Source organism: Ciconia boyciana, chromosome 5, assembly GCF_034638445.1.
Source record: "Ciconia boyciana chromosome 5, ASM3463844v1, whole genome shotgun sequence".
In the NCBI taxonomy this organism is placed as follows: domain Eukaryota; kingdom Metazoa; phylum Chordata; class Aves; order Ciconiiformes; family Ciconiidae; genus Ciconia; species Ciconia boyciana.
This window is the reverse complement of record NC_132938.1, coordinates 81,033,196-81,055,345: the sequence shown is the minus strand read 5'-3', so window position 1 is coordinate 81,055,345 and position 22,150 is coordinate 81,033,196. Positions and strand designations below refer to the sequence as shown.

Below are 22,150 nucleotides of genomic sequence, written 5' to 3'. Positions count from 1 at the left end.
TACCGAGCTTCTTGGCATCTTGTTGTGTTAATAGTGAAATTTATCCTCCCGTATCTATTAAAGATGTTACCAATTGTCCTTGAGGACCACCTGGCATTAAAATGTATGGGCCATCATCACTTCCCTGTTGATAAGCCTCCACTTTCTGGACAGGCAGGCCTACTTGCCTTCCAGACACTACTTGTTTTTTGACTTCATGTCCTACAATTCCTCCCTAAGGGAGAAGAAGGGGTTGTCTCCTTTTCTGGGGACTGGTGCCAGAGGAGTTGAAATACGCTCCTTCCTTTCACCGTTGTTTCTGGAATGCTCAATCAGACTCAAAATATTGCCAGTAGGCTGACCTTGAACTGCAGCTCTGGGAATGCCTAGGCCTATAACGCATTCCTCTGTAATTCATTCCTCTGTTTTCAAGATTCTGTTTGCGGGTTTTTAAATTTGTTTTCCTTCGATCTAGTTTCTGTTCCCTGTTTCATGGGTCTGTCTTTGTGATCTTCTCCCCGGGGCTTCAGGTTTTGTTTTCAGCTGGTGCATGGTCCCAGCCTATTTCATGGCTGTAGTTAGCAATGCCAGGCATCAATTCTGCCCTTGTAGGGAGCTCCTTGTGGGCATTTTGAGCATTATCATCTAGTCCCTCATTGTGTTCTGTGTCTTTCTTAATCTCGTCTCGTTTTGCAACTAAATGGCGTTAAAGAATTGCCGGGGCTCCTCTAATCAGTGGTTTTAACATTGCAAAATCTACTGTAGCAGATAGTGGGACTTCATGGGGCCCTTGTTTGTGCATGGTTTGTATGCAAGCGGCTTTTGTGATGGCTGTAGAGAGCTCACTTAGATTTAACGGGGTTTATGGAGGGTTCACGTTGCTCCATGGTGTTTGTTCCTCCAGCCCAATAAGCTACTTGGCTGGTGATAGAATGGGGTGTATTTTCTGGGTCTTAAATTTAAGAAAACTCCAGGACCTGAATAGCTGCTTGCTTCGTTGTCACTCAACATTATTCGGTCACTGCCACTTAGGCATACGTGCCACAAGTATTCAGTTTCAGTTTCACCTGGTTTTCTCTATACCTCTCTTGCAAATTTGTCAGCTGCAACGGATCCCAGGGGATGCTCCTTATAGTATGTCAGGGATGACCACACCGAGGTCCCACAGTTCCTCCTGTTTTAACAAGAGGTCTGGCTTCATATTCAGGATGATTTGTGGGGAACAAAGGATTGGCAGCTTCTGGCTTGCTATCATCGGGATCACCCCAGATGTCTCCATCCCAATCTTCAAGGGGTCCTATTGTCTCACAAATGGAGTTCTTTACCTGGTGTGCAACACCCAATACACACACAGAGCCGAGATACCAGTTTATTTCAGGTTTTGCGCAAGACCGGGTGCTAGGTGGTAACTCCACAAAGCTAGCACACCACTCGTTTGTGCAGGTACAATATTTATACAGTCTAGTTATACATATGCATAAGTAATTATGTAAAGCAGTTTTCTATTGGTCTACATTTTCTTGTCTCAATCTTAAAGATACAGTACTACTTTAATATTCTGCACATGCTCAAAGGTGAGGGGTCTCTGCTTGGGCTAGAGTCTCCAGCTCAAGGGGTGTGATTTTTAGTATTATAATGAGGATAGTTTGCATAAGGGTGCTCCTTATCACATTTCTGCTAGCAGTTTCAGATTGTCCAAAAAAATCTTAATTAGGTTACATATTTCTCCAGGATGTGCTTTACTCTCAAGGACAGTAATTCTTGATTAGATGTTCCACGTTCCAGTATGAATCCCCCTTATCAAATTTACGTGTGTCTTGGCCTTCCGTTATCTTTAGAGCACTCATCATAGCTAAGTGGTTAGGTCAGACCGATCTTCCATACGTACTTGTATAACACTGAACCTGATTGACTACAGTCCTATTAGTTTCCTGATCTGTACAATGTCAGGGGGGTGGGGAGCCTGCAATAAGCATAATCCTGACCTTTTCTCCCAACTTTTGTCTTTTTTTCCTTTTTGTCCTGTAACTGTTTCTGCAGCTGTTCAATTTTAAAAGACAGTAACAACTCAGTTGACTTTCTACCTTCTATTTCTTTCTCTAGGTCCTGCTCCTTTCTATTTCTGTTCTCTCTTTCTTGATATGCAGCTTCTAAACAGGCACCTAGCATCTTGCAGATCACTCCTTTCCCTTTTCCATCCTTTGTGTGGCCCCTAGTTACTTTTAGGTGCTCTTCAGTGGCTTCCCAATTATGCCAATTGTCATGAGCCCATTCTTCTGAGAATTTGGGACTCGGATTCACTGTGTGCCTACGTAAGTAATCGGTGATACTACTTGCCATCCTGCTGACTATGCCACTCATCCCTGCCAATTAGCTTAAAAATGAATAGCAAGAGATTTCCCCTGTCCTCTATTTATTACTTCAGGTATTATAAATGTTCTCCTTCAGTTTGTATAGACAGACCTTGCTGTTTAATAAGTGTCATCATATGGTGGTTGTGTTACAGAAATAGCAGTCAAATTAGTAGATTAAAATTTTCTCTTCCTGGCCTAGATTTCTGTCAAGAAATCTGTAATCATTGCATCCTGTTTCCCTGTACTTTATGATCTTTCATCAGGATTCTCTGCAGATGACCTTACAATAACTGTTTCTGTTTTGAAAACACCTTTGTTCAAATGAATCCTTTGGATTATATTTCTTGCTTTTAAAAAACCCAAACAACAACAAACCCCAAATCCTGTGCTCTGGGTATTTAAGAACTCAGAGAAAGCATCATGACTTGCTGTTGCTCTGTTGGAGGGAACTGTGAAAATTATCTTTATCTAGTTTTGGTCTTTGTTTTATGCTTGGCAAATAAAAGAAGCAGAACAAAAAGACACAACTTACAAGACAAGTTGGGTTTTTTTGCAGTTGAAAACTAGCAAACCTAGTTACTGGCTGACTATCAAAAACCTTTAGATCTGTCAAAATACTATAGTACAAAATAAGATGGACAAACCGTTGCATCTGATGAACAGGGGCATGGAAAGGAAAATCAGGTTAGAGAAACATAAAAGAAAAGAGGAGGAATACTTTGTTTCCTGGCAACTTCCTAGCAATACACTGCAGTCCAGAAATGGTTCTCTGTAAATTCATTCCATATGACAGTGATGTGAAATCTTACAGTTTGTATTGTAAGGTATCCTTTTTGTTCAGACCACAGAAAGCTCTGCTCTTGACAGCACCAAAAAGAAACCCAGAAGGTGATAGGACTTCACTTCTAATTGGCAATTTTGTGTTTGATGCTGGTGTTAGTGATGAACAACCCAAAGCTGTCATTAAAGATGCTGGGACAGCTTCTCTGCTGCACTGAGTTCTACTTTATTCAATAGATATAGAGGGACCATCAGGCTATGATTTTTAGTTCTCAGTCTGTCTAGCTCCACAATTGTTTAAAGCCAGCCAAATAATTTCCTAACATTGGCAGGTACATTTCAGGAGTTTGTCAAAAAACTTAAGGTAGCAAAGACCAGTGGGCAGTGCCTTCTATCCCTGTGGCTTTAGATGCGATATCTCAGGAGTCGGGGAAGCCACAATTCATGGTGGTTTGTTTTGGTTTTTTTTTCAAGAAAGGGAAGACCCTCACTAAGCACAAACTGCCTTCTCTTCTTATTTTTGACTGCTTGGTTCAGTGGGATACTTGCCCTATTTTTTCAGTCCTTGCTGTTTGCTCTCTTACTGAGAGTTTGTACTGATAATACAGGAAACAAACACGTACTTATTGCTTTCAAATGTATGTTACCTGAGTATCTGAACAAATCTGGACACTTCTCAGGAAAGTAATTTGTGTTATATACAGTAAGGTGTAAGTAAACTGAGGAGCCCTATTCAGAGCTAAAGTCAGTGTAATTCTGCTATTATTAAAAACAAAACCAAAAAAACCCAAAACAAACCCAAACAAACAAAAAACCCCGAAAACAACAACAACAAAAACCCCAAAACAAACCAACAACAAACACAAAAAAACCCCAAACCAAACACCAAAATGAGGCAAAGATGCTTTTAAAGTACTCTAGGTTCACCGCAGAATACCTCTTTTAAAAGATATTTTCTTGTGACCTTTAGACTCCTGCTCTCTGTACAGAAAAACCTTCTGAGAGTAACTGACTGACAACACTCATCCTCCTTTACAAAGGAAAACTTACTCCTAAGAATAATCCTTTTTTTTCAGAAAGTTCTTGAGCAGTGATGCCAAGATGTCCTGTCTCCAGCTACTCTTTCCTAGGTAAGCCCACATGAAAGGATAATGATTGCTGGGGTACGTTGTGTCCTGACAGAAGTTCTGTTTGGAAAGATCATGGAAAATGGTTAATCAGGCTAAGGCAAGCTTTTCTATGCTTTCAGTGGATTTATCTGTGGTGTGCAGGTTATGGCACACTGTACCCTGTGGACCAGTTCTCTGGGGGCTGGCTACATCTTATGTTTGGCAAATTTTCCTTCACCTGGGGAAGTCCACACAACTGAAGAATCCAGATTATTTGGTCCTATGTGTGGGTTAGTATCATGTGCTTCTCTTCTTCATAATGGCACTTGCACAGTGTAAGGCAGGATTTGATTAATGAGAAGACAGATATTTTTTAAGAATAGCTGAGATCCTTTATGTGTCTCAGTTATAGTACAAAGAAATCATCACAGCTAATCTGGCAGGACATGCTTCATTCATCTCTTAAGGCTTATTATCTGAACAAGCTTATAGAAACATGTCAATGAATGCCTTAAGACTATGACAGCTCATTAATCATGTAGTCCTACAATAAAAATAGTCCTACAATAAAATGCATTCATTACTTCTCAAACAGCTACATTTGTTGGGATTTTTTCTTAGCTAATGTTGGATGATGGCTAATTTTCCATGAATAACACTCACTTTGCTTCATTGTTTCTAAATAATCAGTAAAGTTTTAACAGAATATTAACTTGAATAACAACATGTGTAAATATAGATTAATGAGCTTGAAATTCTAAGTCAAATTCTGTGCTGAAATATTTATTCCTTTAAAATTGAGCTAATTAAAAGTTATTTTCCTGCAATTTTACTACACGATATCACTTTTACAACTAAAGAAAAGTCATATAGAATAAAAGATATATAGTTTAGAAGATGAGAGAGAATGAGGTATATATACTAGGTCAGTGGTTCTTGTTTTGAATCATCGTAAAAAAAAAAATAAATCTTTCAATCTTCTCCTTTGATCCCAGTTTACCTGTAGTATGTCACCCAGGAACAGTAAACAAGTTTTATGAAAGGTAGTAATGGGGGCTTGCTTGCTTAAAACACTGTGCATTTATTTCCCCTTTTTAATCTATAAGCATTATAACCAAACAAAATTTAGTATCTTTCCTTGAAAATGTAGCCTTTAAGATCATAAATCAGTAGACCACACTAGTAGCCAGCAGATAAAGTTTAAAAGCCCATATGTAGAGGAAAGAATATGCTGTGAACCGATAAGCCTTCAGAAATGAACAAATTTGCCTAAACGCTTGAGGGATTTCAGTGAATCGGTGAAGGCAAATCTTGGTGTTACTTCTACATAGATATTCTTTTTTAGCTAAATGTTGAAAAAATTAAGAAAAGAGAAATAAAATCTGTGTAGATAATGTATAGAATGAATACAGACAAAAGTAAAATTAATGCTAAATGCAAAAGTGTTTTATAAACATTGGCTTGAAGACATTAGACAATCATCACAGGGTCTATTAAATACAAATCCTCTACCCAGGTCTTAATTGTCATTCGTACTGTATGCAGACCTCACCCCAATGAAGTCTGTAATCCTTTTGCCTGTGGCTTAAATAAAATGCAGGATTCATTCTTTTGGCTTTTTACTGTCTTTATGGGATTTCTTTCAGTAACATATTCTATGTTTAATGGGGCTCTGAGGTTCGAAATTTAAAGTGAAACTCTATTTTCATGCAAATTAATAGCAAATGTCCAAGAGTGCCAGGAATTTACCCTTAACATTTATCAGAACCAGGCTGGAACTGGAGAACAGAATAAACAGTGATTTAGGCACAGGTTTGGTTTGAAGCATGTAGATGATTCTGTTGGCACCTTGCTCTGAAAATGCTGGAGTCATCAGTGACATTGGAGCTTGAAGTCTAGCTTAGCAATCAACTTGCTATTGCTTGCAAGGAAAGATATCTTTCAATGTGAAGAAGCAAACTATATATTAACCACTAAAATGAGGAAGAGTATATGCACTCTCATCATAGTGAAATAAGGACTAATAAAATACTGGCAAAATGCTAGAACATCATTTATAATGAAATTGATACAAACTACCCCATTTTTATTTTTTTCTTATGAACCTAGAGAAATTTTTCCCTTCATTTGCTGCTTTTGATGATTTATCAGTTCTGTTTTTGAATACAGGTGTTCTGATAATATTTACCAAACTCTGAAATAGGTGATCCTGGCTCCTGCCTGATAAGAGAAGCTGTTTGTTGGTCTGCCGTACAAATATGTATGAGTTCAGTGACAGAAAAACAAAGGAAAATGTGAATGCATTGATGTTTCCCTTTGGCTTTTTCTCCTGTATTCTTTGAAAAGAATATCTTTCGGTGCCAGAACTGTAGAGGGGTCAAAAGGACCGGGGGAGTATCAACTATGAGAGCAAAGAATAAAGAAATAAAAATGAACTGAAGTGATTGAAAGACTAATCGGATTTATTTTTTTTTAAATCATCCAACCTTGGTGCTGTAAGATGAAAGGCCCAACAGAAAAATAGAAGCAAGAGTAATGGACAGAGCATAGCACCAGGAATTAGCCAAGGCATTAGGCCGCATTATTTCTAGTGGGGGGCGTGTGTAAATCTAGGTCAGGTATTCCTGCCTAGATTGTGGTTTCTTGTGTCCACCACTGATTCCTGCTTGAGAATGAAGGAGAGTTGTGCTCTATCCCTCTGAATACCTGTCACGGGCCGTTTGGATATCTCAAATTTACAGGACAGTGTACTATGTAAATTAAAGTTTATTTTATGAGCTCATTGAGAAATATAACAAAAAAGGGTTCAATTCTCTTTGCACAGACTATAGTCTATCATGTGAATTCACTTATTGACCACTCAGGTCATGAGGTTTCATAACTTTTAACCTGTAACTCTTAACTCGTGCACCTATGAGCAAAATTAGTTACCCAGCCAATGGTGAGAGTGCTCATCCTTCCTTCTCCCTCGCTGTGCGGGCGTTCCCTGTATCACACCAGGAAGCACAAAAGCCTCGGCAGTCCAGCTGCTGTTAGATATGCTTCAAAAGCTTTTGGGGTAAACTGATGTTTTTGTACCTTCCAGCAAGGATATGTGCTCTATACTGTTTCCATGAGCTAGCCGATTCTGATGAAACTGCCAGACACTCAATATGCAAAGATGGTGGCTGCAGGAGGCAGCAATCTGCAGGTGATAATGGCTGCATAATGGCCTTTGAGCTCTTTCTGGCCACCTGTCCTGCCTCTGTGGTGCTCTTGCTTTGATCTAATGGTGCTGCTCCATTAGGTCAGCATACATCAGGCCTTAGGGTGAGCTGTGTTAGCCAAAATCTGAGCAGGAGGTGAGTGAATAGTCACAATACCCAGGAAAGTTAATTTAGGCACTTATACTTTGATACTGAAGTCATGTCCTGGGATAACTCTAGGGACTACAGCTAGATTGCCTGGGCTGGGAGTGCTTTTGAGAGACCACCTCAGCCTCAACATGTGCAGAGGAAACCTGGGCACCTGGGGCCTGCAGAGGAGCCAGGCTCATTGCTGCACCAAAATTTTTGGAAGGGAAAGTAGTTCAAAGGGCTTGTCTTTTCTCTCTGGCACCCTCCAAATGCCAGTCACTAATATTATGCAAATCTTACATAAGCACGTGTATAGCAATGACTCTACACAGTATTGTTGCTGTGATGTTCCCCGTTTCCTTTACGCAGCAGGACATAATCAGTTCAGACATACAAAAATGGCTAAGTGTTAGTGCCACCAGGAACAAATTTAGATACTTCCTAGAACTTCTGTTAAATTAGTGTAAACTGGAGATGTATTCTCATTATATAAAGGGATTTGATAAAGGCAGTAAATAACCTCCAGATTTTTAGATTCAGAAGGTGTTGAACTTGACCCAATTTTACTACATAATTTTTACTTTTTCACAATAGAAGGCTGGAGATTTGATAGTAATTTCCTCTCCATTCTGAAACAGTATCCTAATTTTTAATGATGGTATACTATAAATTGCTGTATATGCCTCAGAAATGGCTGTAGATACTCAGCACTTGTAGGTCTTATCAATACAATATGAAAGCACTGGAGACTACAAGCAAGGAACGTGTGTGTTTTATGAGGTAGTTATGCCTATAAACTCTGGCCTATTGTAAGACACTAACTCTGTATTGCTACTTTCAAGCTTAGGTGAAAGTTTTCTGTACTTTGATCTTGATTAATACTTAATTTTCATAGACTCTGAATTCATAGTAATTTCATCTTTGAAATAGGCATCGTGCAAGTTGAAGGAGACTGATTTATTTCTTTTATTATTTTTTTCCTTGTGCAAAATGCAAAGAATTCTGAAAAGCAAAGATAATCACTGTACATTTGTATGTTAATGTTGCCAGGTAATCATCTTGAAAGACTGAATATGATTAACACCTTGAATCATAAACTAGAGAAAATGTACAACACTTGACAGGGAGTGAAACATCTAATACAATGTGAAAACATCTGGCCAGGAAATTGTTTTCCAAACACTGAAAATTATAAGCAATTATCAAGTATTTTACCTGACTATACTCATAACTCTGTTTTAGTGACACTTTAACTGATATTATGCTTCATTTCTCAGCAGTCAGATTTTTGGATAATCACCCGAGATCTATGATTTACACTCTTTCATCTTCCTGCTTGATGTGCATAGCAAATATTTCTGTGGTGTACTTTAAGGGGGCAATCAAGGCTGGAGATGAAATAAAGCACTCTTCCCTTCAATTGTCACAAGAGCTTAATTTGGCAATTCTCGTCAGTGAGGGATCTGACAGGAAATTCAGGTGGCCCTAAATCAACTTGAGCTAAACTTCTAGGGAAGTGAGCCTGCATATGCCAATTTTCTTAGCGTAACCTAGGTGTTATTTTCAAGACCTTTTCATGAGGTGAAGGTATGTACATGCAACTTTGGGATGTGGCAAATTGCCAGAATATGGTGGCAGATGTATTGGCTAATAATAGCTTAGGATGACACTTATCTATGACGTAGATACCAATCTGTAAACCCTTCATGGAAAGAAAGGGCAACTCCATCCTTTGCATACCCATTTACACTCAAATATGCGATTTTTTTCTATTGCATATATTAGTAGAACAGAATGTAGAGTAACAGGGACAGAGTCAAAGGATGCTAGGTTTCTTTTGACTCCAAGAGTGTTTGTAGCTCATAAATCCGGATGCTGTTTCTGACTTCAGAATATGGTTGTGAACCATTTGTGATTTTTATTGTGCTAATAACCCTCTTCCTGTAGCTAGCCCTGGCCATTAAGTAGAAACTGCCTTTTCATCTCGAAAATGGAGCTTCCTATCTCAAATCATTCCAGGACATGCTATCAAACTGACATCCCTAGTGGCCTTTTCCTCATCTCTTAGATGAAAGCTGTAGTAAGAAAAAATGGCACTCTGTCCCTCAACAGGAAAGTTCAGAGTAGGTCAGATCCTGACATTCTTACGCAGCTTTAGCAAAAAGAAGAAAGGAGGATGTAAATCAGGTTGGTTTGTTAAGGAAAGTGAGGTGAATTTTCACCTCGGGTGGTAACAGTGCTTCACTGTCATATGCCCTATAAGCTATGTAAGGTCAAACCGTTCCATTCTATAGCATAACTACTCACAGTACTACATCAAGCAATGTTTTGTATGTAAGCCTCTTAACTTAATACAGCATGATGAGCCATTTGATATCAAAGATTACCTATGAATGCAAAATGTTATTGGCTTTCATTTTAACTTCAGGTAACGTGACCTCTTGGATGGCTATACATTCCTAATCTACTATTTTCATCATGACAGAAAACCATATAGTTTCTATTTTGAAATTGTTTCTTTCTACACTGATTTTTTTTTTTAATATTTGCAGGTTGAGGAAATGTTCTTGGTTTTTCCCCAATGATAATCTTATTTCATGAGCTGGAAAGATAAAAGGGAAATTTTCGAGCAATTTGGTGTTTTCTGTCTGAAGTATGCTGAAAAATCAGTCTCAAAATATTTCAAGGAAAGACCAAAATAATAAAATGAACTTTGGAAAACATTATTTTTCACTGCAATTGAATAATTCATATCAATGCATACAATAGGATTAAAGATAAATGGAACAAGGGAATTTGAAATGAGAAAAGGGAAAACTTAAAATGAGATAGTAAAAACAATCTTAGTTCTGCATCTTTTTTTTTTTGTTTTAGTAATTAGTTGCAATCAGCATATTCTGCAGCCATTCTGGTACTAATATAACAGCATTTGCTGTAGATGAACTGCTGGAATTTTTTTTAACAACTCTGTGAAATACTTGAAATACAACAGAATTCCAGCAGGAAATTATGTATCATTTGACAGCTGCCTTCAGACCTTATTTGCCTTAATCCATATTTTCTCTAAGGCTTGCTTCTTTTAAACTGTTTCAGGAGAAGGAGTTCAAAGATCTCCAAGCCATAGGTGAATGAATTTTAGACCCCCTTGTGTCACTTTAGGTGGCAATTATTTGGGGAGAGAAAGACAGCACAAAGTGAAATTCGTAACGGAGGTGGACTTGAGTATTGGTACTATACAGAAAGGTTTATGTAATGGTCCTGTATGGGTTGTTTCAACCTGGAGGTTGTTCCATCAAGTTCCCCAGTGTTGGCATATCTGAGAGGTGACCTGCTCCTGAGCATGCTAGCCCCACGGATGTTCTCAGGGAAAGCTTTTATTTCACTGCAAGAGCTGAAGTTCTAACCAGGCTTGGAGTCAGCAAGTGTTTTAGTGCTGGACAGTGGCCAACATGCTCGGTTTCTTTGCAGAGATGTGTTTTGTTGTGCAGTGTAACTTCCATGCTGTTGAAGTTCTGATGCAGACATAAAAGTTGAAAACAAACTAGGAAGAGTTTCTGAGGGGAGTATTTTAGACCATGCATCAAAACAAATGAGTCATGAATCTGAAGGGAGAAAAATACTTGTATATTTAGAAATTTCAGTTTAAGAAATTACTATCATCCTGCTTTATTTCTTATTTTCTTGGTTTTGTGAATTGTTAACTTTATAGAGGAAGCTTTAACCAAGCTAATTCATTAACAGTTCTGTATCCAAAGAAAAAAGTGCTAATTTAATTAAAAATGTGCAAATGAGAAGGCTAGTTTTAAATTAAAGCAGTGAATGAACATCGAATGCTCTAAGGACCTGGCCTGCTTATACTTTAAGTGGCATTTTCAGTCAGATTTTAAGAGGGTCAAGGTAAGTGCAGGGAACCTGAAAAGTATATGAATATTCAAAAGAAGAAAAAACAGGAGGAATAAACACCATTGATTGGTATTTGAAATTCAGTGAAATATTTTCAAGAAATGTTTGAGTATGCATCACTCTGCCTTGTTGAGTTACAAAGCTCATATCTTCAGCTAAGTCTATGCCTAACTCTGAGCACAAAAATTCACTTACAATTTTTTTTATCTACAAGAGTTTAAAATCACTGCTTCATATTACATGCTTAAAATGTTTTTAGGTATTCCATTTAATTCATACATGCCATTTAATCTGAAAATTACATGAGTCAAAGATGACTCCTTTATTCTCTCTAAACCCCCAGACATACTTTAGGTATATCTGATGTATGAAAAAGGTTGCATGTAAAGCAGTCCACTGGACCTCTGGAGACCTGATCTTGTTTTTGTCTACCACTGACTAGGTGGTGCTGGAGAAGCCACGTCGCTCTTCTACACCCTTGGTTTGTCTTTCAGGAGGAAAAAGATAATATCACTGACCCTTATGAAGCAGTTGGGATCTAATCATTTATAGATTAGGTAACATTACAGGATAGGTAATATAAGTACTAGCTGATAAACAATTATCTAAGAGAATACTGCAAGCAGAATAAGTGGGAAAGATGTTAATAACAGCCTTATATTTAACAAGAGGACCCATAAATACATGGGTCCTCAAGCTCTCAAATATTAACAGCATTTTTCTGGATTCTTCAGCTTCTCACTAAAGCTGTGACAAGCAATACTACTCTATTGTTATTACTCTCTGTGATTTACTATAGAGAGTAGAGAGGCTAAAAAAAAAAATAGTTGAGGACTGTAGCTAGACCAGCAGGGAGGTGGGGGGAGTGGGGGAAATCCTGGTCCTTTGGGAACCAGTTCTCTTTTGTTGACCAGGGAGTTGATTTCAAGTATATGTATTGAAGAATTTATGCACTAAGTGAAAATTATGCACTTTTTTCCTTAGCTCAAAGAATCAGTTTGCATAGGGTGGAGTGAAGTCTTGTCAATCATCTCAAGAAATGGTGGCCCAGATTCTTCACTGTGTTATAGTGAGTGAATCTGAGAGTAATGTATTGGAGAACCAATGTTTAATTCAGAAAAATGGTGTGTTAATTGTATCAGGGTTTGGTGTCCTTGATTTCAAAGCTAAGTTTCAACAATGATGTTTATAGGATCAAATAGAATGTTTATGTAAAAACTGGCTTATTTTTTGATTGTGAAGAGAGCATTTTTTCCTCTCAATTATTCCTAGAAGAAATCACAGCTTAGCCAGTGCTCAGTGAAAAGCACGTGGTGGTTTGAAGAGGAGGTTGAAGGCAAAAGGTGGCTTTGACCATTAAAAAGTACATTTCACTTACAACAGGGTTAAACACCATTACATTTGTTACATGTAATGATCTAATAATCATGGAAAGATAAAATCTCTTTTATTGGGTTTTCATTGAATGACATTGTAAAAAGTAACTTTAACGGCTTTTCATTGTAATTTGATCCAGCTGAATGTCTTGTACTCACATTGTACCTTCTCAAATTCTTTAATAGGGAGATTTCAGGAGTTTTGACATATTTATAGTACTGAACACTTTGAAAAGATCAGTAGGTTATATGATTTCTCTTTTTTAATATGTTAGAGTAAGTGGCATCCATATTTTTGTACAGCACAGCCCTATTGCTCTTTTAAACAGTGTGCTGACAAAACAACTTCAATATAATGAAACAGCTCACTGCAACTTCTCTAGAGAAAATAAAACTGAATTTGATGGCTTGGTTGTTACTGACAAGACATTTTATCATGAATACTGTTAAAGTTCCACTTTTCTCATTAGACTAGGTTAGAAACAGCAAAATATCTAATATTTAAGTTGCCATGTTTGTTCTTAGTGTGAACTTTACATTGCATAGTGAATATTGATGTAAATAACAGAAATCTACAGAAGTCCAAAGCATTGGGTTTAATTATAATCTTTGACCATAAAATTTATACTGATTTAAACTTTTAGTCAGTTGCCTGCAAGGTTGGTTATATACTGTAAAACATTTCTACATAAGAACATAATGGAAACTCAAATATTTGATTGGCATGGGGTATATCCAGCCAACCAAAGTATTAGTCTAGGTTATTAGTCTAGCTGATTCAACAATGGAAATTATGAAAAGCAAAAATGCAGCAAAATAGAATCATTCTGGTTATTACCTTGTACCCTTGAAACTCCACCTCTGTTATCAACGGTTCAATCTTTCAGCATGGATAGAGCCTAGCAGACAAACCAACTTAGTCCATGTGGACTTGCTTATGTTGAGTATTTGCATAAGAAACGCGCTTAGGAAATCTTGTTTCTGTGTTCAGCTAAAGCATTTACCTTACTGAAACATGAATTTAAGTGTTTACTTATCTAGGTAAATAACTTTTTGACTTTAAAAATTCCAATAACTCACTGAAATTTCCTAAAAGTCGCTACCTTGAACATGTAAGTTTGAAGATCTGGATTTAAAAAGACGAAAACAACAACAAAAATACCCCAGCACCACCCCCCCCCCCCCCCCCCCAACCCTAAGCACTGTAGGAATTATGCTTGATTGTTCCTTCATGCTATAGAGTTTCGGTACTTGTCTGCCTGATACTTTTGCAGAGATCAGAATCTTCTGTAATCCTGCTGTCATTCAGTGATAAAACTGGAGGAAAATAAAAGGGGGAAAGGATGCTTCCATCTCAGATGGGAATAAAATCTGCTGAGAAAGAATTTATGGGTGTTCTTAGGGACAAAACAGACCTAAATATTGTGATTTGGTTTGCTTTGTTTTTTTAAACTTTGAGCCTGGTAAATACTAGAAGGGAATGTTAGTAATGTGGCTTATGGTATTTTCTGCATGTGTGGTATGCTGTGCCTTGTTATGATGAGGGTGTGTGGTTTTCTAGTGCTTCTGTAGAGCAATGACATAAATGAGATACTTGTCTTTTATGTATTTGGAAATAGAATTGAACAGAACATTTCATCGGCTGCATGCTTTGCCTAACATATTCACAGGTCTTCAAAGTTAAAACCCAAACAAGTTCAGGTTTACAGGCAAGGTTTGTGCAACAGTTTCAGACTACAGGAAATGAAATAAGAAAACAGAGATCACCATAATCAACACTGTGGTTATCAGGATGGTTTGAGCTCTTGAAAATACATCCTTGAGAATCTTTAACTTGCTGAGTATTTGTGCTGTTTTGATATCCATATGAAAACACAGCTTCTGAGGTCAATAGATAGCTTTCAGAACTCATGCAAAATGTAGTCTTTCAGGTGAAACTGTCTACCGCAGTCTGCAGAATGCTTGGCACTTACTGAATTTGAACAATAAGAAAAAAGATCTGGTGCCATTGTGCGCTGTAGCTCTGGGGAGCATATTTTATGCGGGGGGCCTAGAAATAAGATGTCTGTGCCCTTGCTTCCTTATTTCTGTCATAGCCAGAGAGGTATATGGGGGAGAGAGCTGTCTGGAAAGGAAATACAGAACTCGGATCCTTTCAATTTCTCCAAATATGTTTTGTAGGCAGGTGTAGCTGCCTACGAAAGGAGTTGTAATCACAGCTCTGGGAAACCCTTAAAGAATTGCTGTGAATGTGTTCACATCATTTCCTTCATGTGAACACCCCTTAGATATGGCTCTCCTTCAGAATGGTTTTCTTTCTGAACTAACATGTTGGTCTATCTATCCCACTATCCATCTCTCTGCCATTAGATCAAGCTCAAAATGACTAAAACAGGTTACTCTGCTGCTGCCCTTTTCTCCAAGGGACATCATTGGCACTTGCTTCCTTCTCTCGTGAACTGTCTGTGATTCGAGCATATATAACCTCGGTTAACAGGTTTTCTTATGTTGCTTTAACTTAGTCTTTTCAGGTGCCTCTAACCATTACAGATTCTTTCTCCAAAGCATCTTTAAGGTGTGTGCTCTGGTCTATTGCTCCCTGAGCAGGCTTTCAAAACTTAATGTCCCAATTTTTGTAACAAATTCATGTATGATTTGAAAATACTGCCAAAAGATTGTGTACTGCTGGTGGCTTTGACACTTCTCTTTGTATTCCTCTGCAGGCTCTCAATTCCCTTTCACAACAAAAGTTTTAACTTAACCTTCAGAGGACCTTGCTTCCCTTTCCACTTTTCACATTGCCATTTACCCATAGGTTGAATTCTGCCTAGGTCCATTCTCTTTAAACAGACACTTCTGTATACTTTTTTCCCCCATCTTCACCCCACATTAGATGTCACGAAGTTTCTAGAAACATCTGAAGGCCTCATTCTTTCAAACACCTTATTTAAGGTCTACAAATCCTGACAGTGACTCTTCTACATTCATGTCAACTGTCCATCATGATGATCTGTATGTCCCTTTATTTTCTAGTGTTGCTCCAGTTTGTCCCTATTGATCAGCTCTATCATCTGGTTTTACTTTCCAATCATGCCTTTTCTGCAATGAGTTTATAATGTGTGGTTTGCTTGTAAAGTGCTGCTGCAGTGAAATTCTGGACAGTGTTTTTTAGTGTGGAGGAAGGATTTGAGGTTGGGGGTTTTTGTTCATCTCCTGTCAATTGTTAGCCTTTTAGTTTGAGTGCGGACTGCTCAAAGTGAAAAATATACTAGTATCCCATAATCAGAAAATGTTGCTCTAAAACTTATTCTGTATCTTTGTCCAAGACAAAACAGGGAAAATTCACAAAAAGTTCTCTGTCCAAAAAGGGATTAAGTTAACAGTTCACGATGATTCATTCTCCATTAGCATTTGTTCAGAATAACTTCAGTAGTTTGAGAACAGAATTTCATCTGGTAGTTGAACTGTACTTAAAATGCTTGGCTGATGTTTCAATATTTATGATTTAAGTAGAATGTTGGATTTGTTTGTACTTCACCCTGATTTTACACCGTAAGAATTTAGACGAGGATGTGATGCTTCCTTGACATTTCTGTGACTGATTTAAATAAAAATTGTTGTTAATGGCATTAGACAAAGCACACTCTGCATACTCTGAGGAGTAGAACTACTGTGCTGCATAGATGTTTTTCTGTCTTGGTAAAATATAGATGGAAAAAATTTCCTGAAGATTTAAATGTTCAAAAAATAATTTTGTGCTCTGCTATGTTTATGTGCATTGTTAACGAAATGTCTCACTGGATCGCTAAAAATTAAACATAATCCACAGAAGCTGATAGGCACTGATTTACTTCCAGTGCTTTGAGACTGGGTCTGGTTTGTATTGCTTCAGTTTCATCTCTTATTTTTACTGCTTATTTCTCTGCCTTTTTTTTTTAAAGTGCTCTTCCATAGTTAGATTTTGTGTCCTTTAACAAATGTTATAGGCTCTAAACAAGGACAACATTGTCTCAAATTTTTCTCTAATCTTCAACTCTAGCCTTAATTTAGCTATTGTGGACTGTATTTCAGTGGATTAAGCAATCCTTGTACATAAAGTCAGTCAAACATTTTAAGTTCTTGTGGGATAAAAATGATGGATGATATATATTGCAGCTGGACTAAATGATCATTGTAAGCCCTTTCCAACTGAAATATTCTATTCTTTGAATTATTTTATTCTATGTTATTGCCAAGTCTTGCGGACAGCAATGTTCAGACCATTGTGCACTATTAAATATACAGAGGTACTTGAAAGCTGCATGAAACAAACTCTGAAGAGAAATAATCATATGGATCTTTACTGAATGAATCCTTTCCAGGGTAAATATCCTCCTGGCAAAGTCCACGAAAAGCAGAAATAAAACAAATGTGCAGTATATAAATCTATTTGACATAACTGATCCTACTTGGGTAGGAATCTAGATGACTGACTTGAGTGTTTCAGTACCACAATAACAACGTTGGACCACAGCATCTCTGCTTAACCTGGGAGGCAGGTGCTTGCTGTTTTGTCTGCTGGAGTCCCAGAGCTCTGGTTACCCACTGGGTGTTGTGGTTTTCTTTTTGTTGGAAACCAGGCTGTGTGAGGAGATAACAAATACCCACATCTCAGCAGGAAAACGGTCCTGGCTTTGCAGCTTTGGACGTAGGTACTGCTGCCTATATTGTGTGGCGTGCATGGGAGAGGTAAAAAAATAAATTTTAGTAGTATTTTAAAGAAGCAAGATACTTTGGAAGCATTCTATCTGTCTTGCAATCACTTTGGAATATCCAACAGTTTACATTTTGTCGATGCCATTAACATATTTTTTATGAATAATTACCTATTCGGATGCATATGTTATTTCCCTGCAGCATAAAGTTTAATAACCCCTAACCTGATCAAAATATTTTTTTCAAATCCATTTTTAACAGTAGGCTCTTAAATTTCTTCTGATATTCTGTGGCAGCAAGGATAAATTTAACTGTTTCTGATACCCTGAGAAAAGACAAGCCAAAAAAGAGGTATTGTCATCTTATAAAATGTATCAAGAATGTTAATTCAAATAAGTAACTTGTTTTTCTACAACAGAAAAGTTGAAGACAAACTAAAGCTAGAGCTTTCCAAAATGTTTGTCACCCTTATAGAAATGCTACTTTTAAATTTAAAATAAGTCTAGCGTCTGCCTAATGTGTGTGGTGGGCAATTTGCAATTATGATCTTCATGATGAGATTCCTCCATGAAATGAGAGGTGTATTATAATTTAAATAGAGTTGTAGATCTGGTTGATTTTAATTTGTGACCCAGGGGTCAGTAGTTATTGGGTGTGATAACCCTGCAGTAATGTGACTCTTCAAGGCACATTTGTATAATGAGAAATCATAACTAGTTATAGGAAGCATGATGATTTTTTTGCCTTTCCACTTCAAATATGCTGCTTTACCAGTCTCCATTTTATATGCTTAAAACTCCCGTTAACATGTTTTTTGCTATAAAAAGCTCTGAAGCTGTTAGCAGCATCTGATTTGCAGAAGTTGACACATTTCTATTGTTTTCAGCATGCAGCCGTAGTCCATTGTTTATGCTTTCCTGAAAATTCAGCCTCTCTTGTTAGTGGTATTGCTAGTACTTGTGATTTTGGTGCCCTTCAGCTTTTTGCTACTGGTCCCCGTTCTTGTGATTTGGGTGACTAGTTGATGACAGTTTAATTAACTGAAATGAAACTACAAAATTTATATATGTGTGTTTAACTACCAGGAGACAGTCCAAACCAGTAAGAGATAAAGAGCTAGTTGGTCTTTTCACCTAAGCATTTAAAAGTGTCTTGTGCTGAGACATCGTAACTAACTTAATTTTTTCCTGTTGAATACTCATGCATCTGTCAGGGATAAGAGGAATGACAGCACTACCTTAATGTGCTTGCATGTATCTGAGAAAATGCTGTTGTCTTCAGTTCCAGCAGTAATAACACTCTAGCAAGATTTTATTCTTCATTTCTCTTTGGTTTCACTTGTGCTGCTCCCCAGCACTGTTTCTGCAGACAGCTGGAGTTTTCTGCACGATCAGAGGCTGGGTTCAAGCTGAAGGGAGATATATCCTGCAGAAGTCTCAGCCCAGGGCCCTGTTAGAGCCCATCATGTCCTAACTCTCATGCTTTTTTCCCCACAGGAAACCTGAAAATGAGAACTGTGCCTTGTGTCAGGCTGCACATGGAGCCAGGCCACCAAAAAGTGTCTGCTCCCTGTGCCTGGGTGTTAAGGAGTCTCAAGCTGCTCAAGCAGGCTGTGCATGGGTTCCGCACCCCCCTATCTGCACCCAGGTTTCTCTGATGGGGGAACAGTATCTAGGCAGTCTCTCGCTGCTCGATATAGGCTAGCCTGTGCTACAGGCTGCTTAGAAATGTCAAAGCTGCTGTTAGAGCTGTGCTGAGTCTAAATGATAAGTTGGTATAGGCATGGTGTTCTGGCATGTTCTTACTGTAATACTAACTGGAGTTACTCAGCTTTCAGTGAGCCTGAAATGAGACCAGGTTTTGCTTGTGCATGTCCATATACACCTGTGAACACAGAGAGAGAGCGCTTGAGATGCAGCCAGGGATCAAGGTGCTCCCAGTGTGTCTGGAAGCTTGCAGGAGTAGATCTTGCTATTCTTGTTGGAAATGAATATAGATTGCCTCTGGAAATAGGCATGGGATGAAGCAACAGGAAAAATGTTGCATATGCTCCAATTAAGAAACTCATCAGGGATTGTTAATCACTGTCCCACCCAGCTTTTCAGAAACGCTGTTGACAAAGATGCTGACGTAATAGTTCACGCAGAAAGTGTCAGGGGAAAAAAATAACAGCAACAACTTCTACAAAAGAAAGGAGAAAGTACTCTTTCTTTACCACCTGATATCCTTATTGCAACAGGCAATCCAGTGAGATCTCAGTCAGATGAGTTTATATTTATAACGGGGCTTTCAAACCCCTGTACTGCACCCATGAGTGTTGCATGCTACTTTGACAGAAGTGGCTGCAGGGCTAAATGCTATTTTAAAGTAATTTCTATGCAGTATCTATTGCTTTATTCATAACAGATTTGAGATACAAAATCTAACAGTGTTCTCAGGCTTTGGACTGAATCTAGTGTGTACACATTGCCTTTCAGAGTGTGAATTTCTTCAAACCTGCAGAAGGAATGGTTTGATGTTACTATCCTTTAGCTTATATCAGTGTGATTAAATAAGTAGTACCTGTTGAAAAATTAATGAACCTACTTCATTAGAGTTAATAGTGGAGACAAATTATTATCAAATGAAATTTTTGAATTACAAGATGCTTCACAGATGACATGCAGCTCATGTCTTCAGGATGATAAGTTCAAACTAGGCAAAGGATGCATTTAGCCAGGCCTACTACAATACTTTTCAGTGAAGAAGTATTCATGGAATCAGCTTTTATAGTAGTGTTAGTTCTCATTTTACCTTAATTTATCAATGCTTATTATCAACAAGCTTTCTTAAGGCATTTATAGACCAAATTCTTAAATTCTGCCTTCACTTGCACTCAGCAGAGGTAGAAATAAAACCAAAATAACTCCCACTTGTGTATAAGAAAATATTTTCCTGCTACAAGGCAACTTTACTGAGTGTAGATTTTTTTAAAACAGAAAATGAAACCCAGAGGTCACATATGCTGTTCAAGTCAGGTTTATTTTCTCTGAAAAAAGTAATCTTAATACTCTCTCCTTGTGATGGACTCTCACTTTTTAATCCCATGGATTTTTTTAACTCTGTAGGAAAAGTGTATTGGCTACATGTCACTCATCAAAACTGTATTTATTTATATTAATGTATCTGGACTCTCATTGAAAAAATTGCTGTACAAACACCAAGAAAGCAGTGATTCTCCCTGCAAGCTTTGTAATGCAAGAACAATTGGGTGCTGTATGTTAAGTTTGCAGATAGAATGAGATAATGCTCTAATGAGGTTCTAAAACTAATTTCTGTTTGCACAACTTTCAGCTCAAGTTGGCAGCCACTCTCAAATTTGAATTCACATCAGAAATTTAGTTCATACGCCATTTGCATCTCAAATATTTACTTGGGGTCTTGCATGGGATTTTTACTTGGAAACTACCCTGGTAGAAATAAGTAGCTGAAACGCATCTCTTCACGTTCTGCTTCTTGGTGAATTACAGAAGACCTGAATGCCGGGTTCACAGTGCCTTTTCCTGACAAGGTTTTACTTAATTTCTTGGTTACACTAATGACAGCAGCTTGTACAGAACATAAATGCACATGACACTAGTGAAAGATGACTTTTCCAAAGAATACCCATCAAATATCTTTGTTGCTGTTCAAAAATCCAGGGTGGAGTCTTTTTATCTTGCGTTTTGTCATAAGTTAACAAGAAGTCTCTGCAAACAAATTAATGGAGCTTGGGTGTGTGTCAGCTACTCCAGCCCACTCTGGTCACCTCCGGTGTGTGGGTCCCTGCAAGGGATGCACCATGTCTCCCTCCTCCTCCACCAAACTGTCTGAGGAATCTGGGCAGTGGTGGAAGGGAAGAGCCTTTTGGTGTCCCCCACTGCAGTGGGGGTGACGAGCAGTGTGTGCTCTCATGTGGGGACTGGGAGCATTTCCCAGTCCCCAGGCATAATTTACCTCACCTGTAATAGCCACTGTCTGGCACAGAAATGTGTGTGCATGCAGGCAGCAACGGGTGAAGGGAGAGGGAGGCACTGGAGCAGAGATTGGGAGAAGGAAGGGAACCATGGGGAGGACCACTCCTGTCTGATGAAGTGGAAATAGTCCTGCATCCTGCTAAGTGAGTCTGCTTTTCCATCAGATGCTGACTAAAAATCAACTTACACATGTAAGATCTTTTCCATTTGCCAACTTAGTCTGACAAAAACCATGTCCTCTTTCCTGTGCTGAAGTTTGCAGGCTGTGTGTAGCAGCCCCTCCTATTCTCTGCCTGCTCTTTCTTCCAAATTTGTTGAATATTTAGCATCGCTCCCTGCTGAGTAGCTCCAGGGGCCATCTCTGATGTTCTCCTATACTTGGACAAAAAAAATCTCTCCCCCCCCAGTCTTGTAAGGAACTAAAATGTACTGTTTGACCCTTTTTTGACTCCAAAAGACAAAGTAGCTGTCCTATAGTGACTTCTACAGGCAATTGGGGTTAGTGTTGAATAGGAGAAAAAAATGAGATAAAAGTTGTCATTTTTCTTTCCTCAGTTTTTTTTTTTCAAATATGTCTTAGCCCTCTGCTCTCTGAATACTCTTATGTTTTCTCCTTTCCACTGC

At 38.2% G+C, this 22,150-nt stretch overlaps 1 protein-coding gene across 1 annotated transcript in view; it reads left to right on the top strand.

Annotated features, from left to right (window-relative positions):
* Positions 1-22,150, top strand: part of LOC140651599 (uncharacterized) — a 268,878-nt gene that overhangs the window by 94,434 nt on the left and 152,294 nt on the right. The window contains exon 3 of the mRNA XM_072861238.1: positions 4,190-4,243. Within this exon, the coding sequence (XP_072717339.1) occupies positions 4,190-4,243 (54 nt within the window). The remainder of the gene's footprint in view (positions 1-4,189; positions 4,244-22,150) is intronic.